The sequence below is a fragment of the Crassostrea angulata genome, chromosome 2 (genome assembly GCF_025612915.1).
Source record: "Crassostrea angulata isolate pt1a10 chromosome 2, ASM2561291v2, whole genome shotgun sequence".
Lineage (NCBI taxonomy): Eukaryota > Metazoa > Mollusca > Bivalvia > Ostreida > Ostreidae > Magallana > Magallana angulata.
Window position 1 is genome coordinate 55,085,066 of NC_069112.1, and position 8,951 is coordinate 55,094,016.

At 30.8% G+C, this 8,951-nt stretch overlaps 1 protein-coding gene across 1 annotated transcript in view; it reads right to left on the reverse strand.

Annotated features, from left to right (window-relative positions):
- Positions 1-3,444: 3,444 nt before the first annotated feature.
- The window catches only part of LOC128171556 (multiple epidermal growth factor-like domains protein 10), a 35,264-nt gene continuing 29,757 nt past the window's right edge, over positions 3,445-8,951 (reverse strand). The window contains exons 15-19 of the mRNA XM_052837345.1: positions 7,216-7,347; positions 5,686-5,823; positions 5,147-5,284; positions 4,878-4,998; positions 3,445-4,297 (exon numbers count right to left, since the gene is read on the reverse strand). Coding sequence (XP_052693305.1) covers positions 4,012-4,297; positions 4,878-4,998; positions 5,147-5,284; positions 5,686-5,823; positions 7,216-7,347 — 815 coding nt within the window. The 3' untranslated portion in view covers positions 3,445-4,011. The remainder of the gene's footprint in view (positions 4,298-4,877; positions 4,999-5,146; positions 5,285-5,685; positions 5,824-7,215; positions 7,348-8,951) is intronic.

Genomic DNA, 8,951 nt, shown 5'->3' on the forward strand with positions numbered 1-8,951 from the left:
TAATTCAACCTGTTTTGACATCTTACCTGGCACTTGTGAGCGTTTTAATTACATAATTTGAACAGTGGTTATTAACACTAATTATAATGATTGTTACCTGTTCGTTAAATTTTTATCCACGCCCATAAGTAATTAAATATTTTATCTACAAATTAAGAACATAACATTATTAAAATAGCATTTGATGCATCACTCAAAGTTTTTTTTTTTACGACGCTTATTTTGATGACCGATCATCTACGTGTGTAAATGTAAAAATTATCGTTACCAAATTTGAACAGCAGTGTTACCGTGAAAGTTTATAGGCCTATATGTTCGTTATAATATTCCTGGGAAAGGAACAGCCAGCCTCGCTGTAAATGTTGATTGATCTCAAGCAGACGAAATCGTGAGAAGACGCTTAATTTTCTATTTCGTGAATCAAACAAAGTGTTTTTTTATTTTTGAAGGTTAAACTTTCAAGTTTTTATATTCACAAGTTTGCATTTTGTTTGCTGACAATAAAACAGACACAAATTTACATTTTGTTGACAGTGTTTATCTTGGAAATTCCCGTTCTATAAATATATGTGTTAGATCAGAGCAATTGAGAAAAGTAGATCCGGCTAAAATGTTATTGATGCAGGTATCAAAGAAATTTTTCAACCAATCAGAAGCGCCGATATCTCATCAAACGAATAAATATCAAATGATAATGTTAGAGTATGTGCAACAAAATACCGTGGAATCATTTGAATTCGTGGTTTTTTTTCGAAGTTATTGTGGGTAGCCCCCTCCTTACGAATTTATATCCTCGATGAAAACAAAGATTGAAAGAGTCAATTTTCTGAATGAAACTGAAAGTAGACAAATCCAAGAAAATGCACTTCCAGGAATAAGCAAAAAGCTGCAAAATACACGAAAGGTGGCCCCAACGAATTTAAATGATAACACAACGTAAGTGTGAGACTTGCTCACACTGTGTCATTTCTATCTATCTATCTATCTATCTATCTATCTATCTATCTATCTATCTATCTATCTATCTATCTATCTATCTATCTATCTATCTATCTATCTATCTATCTATCTATCTATCGTTTACAGGCATATCTATCTATCTATCTATCTATCTATCTATCTATCTATCTATCTATCTATCTATCTATCTATCTATCTATCTATCTATCTATCTATCTATCTATCTATCTATCTATCTATCTATCGTTTACAGGCCTATTTGCCCATGTCAATCTATCTGGCTGTACCAAGGCGAATGCGTCATTAATAATTGTTACATGTATTATGATTAAATGAAAATAAAACGATTGTATTATAAATGCAGATATATTTTTTTTTTGATATTTTTTTTTAGATTTATTCTTGAAGCATGTCTCAAATATAAACTTGTAAATGTATGGTGTAAAAAATATAGACTATATCATTCAGCTCTTTTAAGACTATTAAGTGATAAATGTTGATTTGTTTTATTTAATAAATATTAGTTATATAAATGTCAATAGATATTGTCAATGTTATGAACATTACTTTTTTTCTTTGAGACATCTAGGTGTTTTAGTGGACACAATAACTTCTAAAATAAAAGTCAAACATAAAGAAATTTTTATATTGCTAGAATATTCAGATTGGTCAGAATAATTTCAAAATAAATAAACATAGTGTTATAATGCCGCGTTCAATACCTTTTTTATGGACTCAAAATATGTATTCTGTATTTCAATAGGGAGAATTTTATATTAATAAACAGGTTAAAATGCATGTTGCTGAATAACATTGACTTTAAATTGTGTAGTTTATTTCTAAACAGATTTATGATTATTTTTTTAAAGCAATATTCAGGTTAAGGATAAAGCGTAAATTAAGAAACACCTGAACATTTAAAAACTTGTAAAGTAAACAAAAAAGATAAAACAATGATAAAACACAGTAATGTATCAAAGTAATAGATAAATATTAACGAGACTGGGGGTGGCTGCCATTTTAAAGTGTTTTTATCTATACAAAAAAAAAGATTTTCACTTTAATGTTCTATAACTCTTACATTGTACTGAAATTGTCTTTTGAAAGAAATGAATATGATGGTATTGAAGCATTATTTAAAGAGTCAATTGATGGTAAACCAAGGGTAACAAGATTCCAAAAAATTATCTTAGCTGTTTTCAGCACCTTTGTAACTTTTCAAAGGGAGGGAACTTGTAAAACTCCAAATATTTTGTTCAAATATTTTCTCTCTTTTTTTCTCTCCTTTTAATTTCACCATCAATTTTTTTTTAATGCTCAATCTTTATTACACATGTATTGATTATTATTATGTTAAAATTTGGAAATAATCCTGTGGCTACTTTTTTCTGTTTTACATATTTGCATTTGTGTGACATACACATTTTTGGTAAAAATGGGATATTTTTTCTTTATATCAAATAATGTTCAGTTTTTGTGATTGTGTTAACTTTGTGTGATGTTATTGGTATGTTTTTTGCCCTTTATTTATATTTCATATATTTTTCATTATTTTTTTTTAACATAATGTGCAATTTCTTCAGATGTAATAAATGATAAATTTAACGATAATTGTGATGTGGTCTTTCACATGAAAATGGAAATTAAGATTATATGAAACCTTTCTGCAAATTTTGTGAATCTTGAAGGCATTTTTGGGACCCCCAGCCTCCTTAAAACCAAGATATAGTATTGTAATGAAGTAATACATTTATATCAATATATATCTTCAAAGTTTTATGTCTGAAAGAAACAATATGATTATTATTAGAAAAAAACATTTAGGCAAAGAACATTAGTTTTATCATGTGAAAAAAGCATGGGTTTTTCTATTTCAAAAGGGTATAACTTTACTATGACATTATGAAATTATTATGAGTATGAAAGTGAATAAAGACAACATTGCAGTGGATAAAAATGAAATCTTGAGTGTATATATGACCTTCAACATCATTGCAAATACAAACCAATAAACTTTCACATATACGATGTTTTATCGTGCTTAAAAATTATATAAACTGGAAAATAATGAAAATAAGATTGTGAAAATATCTACGATGACAAAAAACGACTTTTTGAAAATCCAAACATCAGTAACGTGTTAATAATAAATTTGTTTAAAAATACATATCACCACATTTCGTCTATGATAAAAAGCACCACTCACTGCATGCTGATAATCATACTAGCGTGCGACCAGTTCTCGCCGAGTACCATTTCTCGCCAGTGCATTGATACGTCATTTTACCAACACATAAAATAATATACGAAAAATGACGTAACAATGCACTGGCGTATAAAGGTACTTGGCGAGAAGTGGTCGCACGCCATTACAGTTTTACTGTTTATCGTATACCTTTAATATATATATATATATATATATATATATATATATATATATATATATATATATATATATATATATATATATATATATAATGAGGAAGATAAGAATTTATATACATTGATGTGGATTCTATGAAATAACGCAAGGATAATCAAAACAGGGTGAACACATATGGTATGATGAAACACGGAAATTTTTGATTTTTATAAATTATATATATATTTAGAAACACATGTACAAGCAATGCAATAATAACTGCTGATTACTCAGGTATAAACCTCAAATACACATGTATGTAGCTATACCTTAAGGTTGTAATACGGGTATCTAAAACAACTTACCTTCAGTTCGCCCCGAACTTAAAAAAATCTTAATAAAATTCGTGTTACTAAGACAGAACAAGGATAACAGATATTGCGTGTAAAAACCCCACGATTTCCTTTCATTTATCATGACAAAAAATAAGCAGAGAAAAAAAATTGATATAAAAAATGTTGATAGATTTCTCAGATTCCAAAAACTTTCCTTTGTTACACAGTGTGTTGTTTTATACAACAAAAATGAACAATTGGTTTATATCTGCATTATTGCGATTAAGAAATAGCAATATTTTAAGGATTTTTTTTTGTAAATCTTACACCAATCTGCAATAACGTACAAATTGCTTATTTCTTGAAAGGCGTATCATAGAGAGACGGCTGGGTGACTTCTCCCAGCGCCTGATACGCTGAGTTATCTCCCTCAACGTTGACGTAACAATCAGGGTTGACGGCGGTGTGACCAAGATCGCCTCTCTGTGGTTGATTGGTGACTTCGTTGAGCTCCTGGTATGCCGTACCGTCATCAACGTTGACGTCGTGACCAGTTGCAGCTGGTGCAGTGTCTACAGGTTTATCGTCTTTCGGTTGCTTATGCTGATGGCACTTATAACATTGTTCGTGTTTGCATAAACTGGTGAAATATATATATTTATATTCAATATAATTCATTAAGAAAGCAATAGCAGTGAGCTGATATGAACGGACTTGATGATAAACATTCTGATTAAGTCCAAGGAGTTGGGTTATAAAAGAAGAGGACATTACCGCTTTGTATAAATTTAATGTTTAAGCATTTGATTACACAACACCATATACCATTCATGTAAATAAAAGCTAGTGACACGAATCAAATAGATATCAATCTTTTTACATTAAAGGAAACACATTTATATACAGGAGATTTCAAACATAATGTTTGAAATCTTATAATAATTGCAGAGGAAACTGCAACAAAAATTTAATATTGTTATTGGTAAATTAAATTTAAAAACAACCTTAGGAAAGTCTGACAAAAATATACAAAAATCCTTAAAACAAACCTAAAACAGATATAAAACAGATAACTTCACCTATTAACACAGTATTTAAAAAAAATCACTTCATGAACTTTTAGATTGCTTTAAAGCATTTTTGATTAACTTAGCTTTTTCCACATTCATAAGCTTTGAATTTTATTTGATATTAATTATATGTTATTGCAATGATCTTACCTTAAGGTGAGAAAAATGATAACGATGGCACAGACGGCGAGCAATGCAGAAAAAATGTAAGTAGTGGAGGGATGGTCAGCTGGCTCTGCTGACGGTTGGAGACACTGAACTGTACACTGTACTGTAAGTAACATTTAAAAAAATGAAAAAAATCTCAGCATATAATTAAAAACTTGACGTCAACATGTTAAAAATGTCAATGTTTAAATGCTTTCATGTTATATGAAAAGATCATAATGTTTTGTTAATAAAGTGCAAAATAAAACTACCTTTGTCACACTTTTCTCCTTGAAATCCTACAGCGCATCCTTCTGGGCATTTTCCGGTCACGTGATGACATTGTTGTTTGTCAACGCAGTTACCACAAGTCAACGAACAAAGGAGTCCATACGTGTTGTTACTACAAGCTATTAAGAAAAATTTGAAAAGAAACTCAAATGGTCATTTATCATAAATTGACAATTATCAGGACATGTGTAAATTATAATTTCAATGTGTTTTAATCGAAATATGACTTAACTTTAATATAAATCGCTATTGACCAAATATCACGATCTTCAATAGTATACACTTTTACAGAAACGCATAGGTCTTGGAAAATAAAAGATTTGAGACTTTATTAAAATAAATAAATATTTTTTTTTATATTAAATTAACATTACATTGCTATTAGATTTAAAATATGATTCCTTCTGCAATTACCTTACTTTGATATTTTATTCTACATTTTGAAATTTATAATATGTTTTTTAGCGCGAAACATTATTTAAAACAACGATGAATTGTAAATCAAAGTTTTTTTTCTAACCTTCGGTGCAAGTAATTCCAATGTACCCTGGGTCACATCCAGTTGCACATGTTCCGTTTATATGATGACATTGTTGGTTATTAAGACAGTGTCCACATGGTGTGCTACAGTTCACTCCGTAAAGCCCACCATCACATTCTATGAATAAAAAAGTTAATGCAATTAAAAGATGAATTTAGTATTTTTCGTTCTTTGCTTTTTTGTTGTTTTTATTGCTTTTATCTTGCATGAGGTAATTAAAAAGTATTCTACGGCAGAAAGAGACGATCAAACTAAGTACTATTTGTCCTTTACGTTGAAATTAAATGAAGATCCTCAAGGTCTTATGTAAGTATATATTATGCCTTCAAATTACGCATCTGAAACCAGTCGTATAACAATATCTTGTCCTGTATTATTTATTTTTGACTTGAAATAAAATAAAAACCCCGAAAGCTTAGAATAACTCCGCATGAAATAAGACTCCACTGTCATTATACGCAAGTTCACTTTAATAAAATACATTAAATCGTAATTAATACGGTATACCGGGGATTATTCCGCTTGTTTTATTTTCACCCCTTTTGCTGTCAGTAGAATAATTAAGCCTGAACGAATTAAAAACATAATATAAAGGGTAGAAAAGAATTCAAGACTGGACGAAACCATTTGTAAGAGTAGAAGGGCAACAATAACACAGAACGAAAATAACCCTGAATACAGTAAATCAGATCAAAAACCATGTTATCGAATTTTCGACATAAATAATATAAAATATTTACATTTTAAAGAGTTCAAATTGTGCACATAATGTTAAATTGATCTTTATGTCTTACTTATGTTTAGTGGTGTTTAGCTGAATTATTAATGTATTTTCAGCATTCTTTATTCTATTATAGTTTTGTTCTGATATTTATACATTCTAACTTTTATTGTCATTATTACAGTTTCAGATTATACAGCATGTCTTGTAGGTATTTGAGTGTTTTGGTTGGCGCATTTTGATAATTTTTTTTTTCATAAGGACTTTAAATGAAAACCATTTTAATCATATAAGGCCAATATATATTCTCAAGACTTGCAATTATAATTAATTACGCTGTAAAATAGATAAACTAAAGTCGTTCTGACAAAAGAGCTGATCGAATACGTAAATACCAAAAAAATACTCTATATTCAGATATGCTGCATTGACCGTTTACGCGACCAGCTAATTGTATGGTTATAAGACTATCTTTTTCTATCATGTTGGCCAGAATGATCGAATCGACAATACAATGTGTCCCCTTAAAATAAACATTCTTGCCATCTTGAGATTAGCTGACTTGATTTTTTTATGAGTTTTACTATTCATTTGCTTTAAATACGAATGGAGAAGGATAATGAAGAAAGTAAAAGTGTGTACATTTTTGTGTTTATCTCTTTGCGTTTGTTTCAGACAATATAAATTTCATGCTTGCTACTCACAGGCATTAGACAGTGTCATAACTTTAATACTAATGTTTGTTGCTTGAATAACCGAATAGCCTAATGATTGATTACTATACATACCTTCTGTGCAATATGTCCCCTTCCATCCCGGGTGACATCCCTGATCACAAATTCCAGAAGATTTGTTACAGCTTTGGCACTGAATAGAACATTCTCGAATACAGTTTTCTCCAAAATATCCATCTTGGCACACTAGAAAGAAAAGCAAAGAGGCACATATTTTGAGTAATGAGCATTTTTGTCTGTTAAAATTTATTGTGTTTATTGAAACACATCATTTAATTTTATTATCTTCTGTGTATTCTGAGCAAAACTCAACAAATTAATAGTGGATGACCCTTGAAAACCGAATCAGTTTTTTTTTTGTTTTTGGCTGCTTTAAACAAAGAATCGCGTTTTAGAAGCATTAAATTAAACACGAATTATTAAGTTTCTTTTTAAATAAGTCCACAAACCCGTAATGTCGACCCGGGTTTGCCTACACATTTTACCAACTTCGAAATCAATTATCGTCAATAAATTTCAAAATATGCATTGTTGTCTATAAATATTTACAGCGAATACAAATGCATGTATACCGGTTTGTAACATATCCTGAAAATTTCAATGACATTGGTTAATTATAATCGACGTAAAATGAAAAACCTCGATCTGCCCCGGCTTTTATTTTGTCTCGACCCGGGTTTGCCTACCCATTTTACCAAGACTCGTATGGAATACCGAACCCAAAGCTTTACACTGATTAAAGCACGTCTTTTCTTTTATTATATTTTTTGTAAATACTCAGATTTGATACAAAATAAACCCATAATTTTTGCAATTTATTTTTTCCTTTTCATAAGGATTTTTTATGCTTAATTACGTCAGACTCAGCAGTTCTTGAGAAGAAGATTTTAAAAAATGCACCCCCTTTTTCTACAGTTTCGAAGTTTTCTCTGCTTTGGATAAAGATCAGTCTTTCTTTTCTGCAATTTATATTTGCCTTTCCGTAAGGATGCTTTGTGGCAAATTTGGTTGAATTTGGCCAAGCAGTTTAAGAAAAGAATTTCAAAATTTAAACAAGAGGCCCATGGGCCAAATCGCTCACCTGAGGAACAATAGGTATGATAAAGTCAGCTTAATGGAGTCATAATACAAACAATCTGGACAATGTACAATAATACATGTAGATCCTGTATAAATAAAATCCATTTTCCCCCTATGAACTCGGATAGCCCTGATCGCTGCCCATATTTACAAGAGTAGATTTAATCACCGCTCCTGCACATATATAGGGACTCAACGTTACGCAGGCAGGGATGACCGCACACCTACGCAACTCAAGAGGTACCAACGTTAACGCAAGCAGAGATGACGCAAGCAGGGATGACCGCACACTTGCGCTAGAAAAGCCAGAACACCAGCAGGGATGACCATACACTAGTGCTCCACCGCAACCACCACCAATACAAGCGGGTATGACCGCACACTTGTATTAATGCGCTACAGGGCAGGAATGACCGCACACTCTGTATCATAGGTTAGAAACACACGAAGATTAGATAGAGCAGGGATATCCACACACTCAATCTATCCGTACTTGTTCAAGTTTAACCCCAAACAATCACTCGTCGTAAGACAATAGACACTGTCCCTATATATGTGCCGGCCTAAAATAATTCATAGGATCTAAAAATTGGAAATCAAAAATAAAAAACTAATCCAGCCTAACCCAAATTACTTATGCAGAACAACTTATATACATAGAATATTTATTATTGTATAAAAATAATCATCACAATAATTGGTTAACAGTG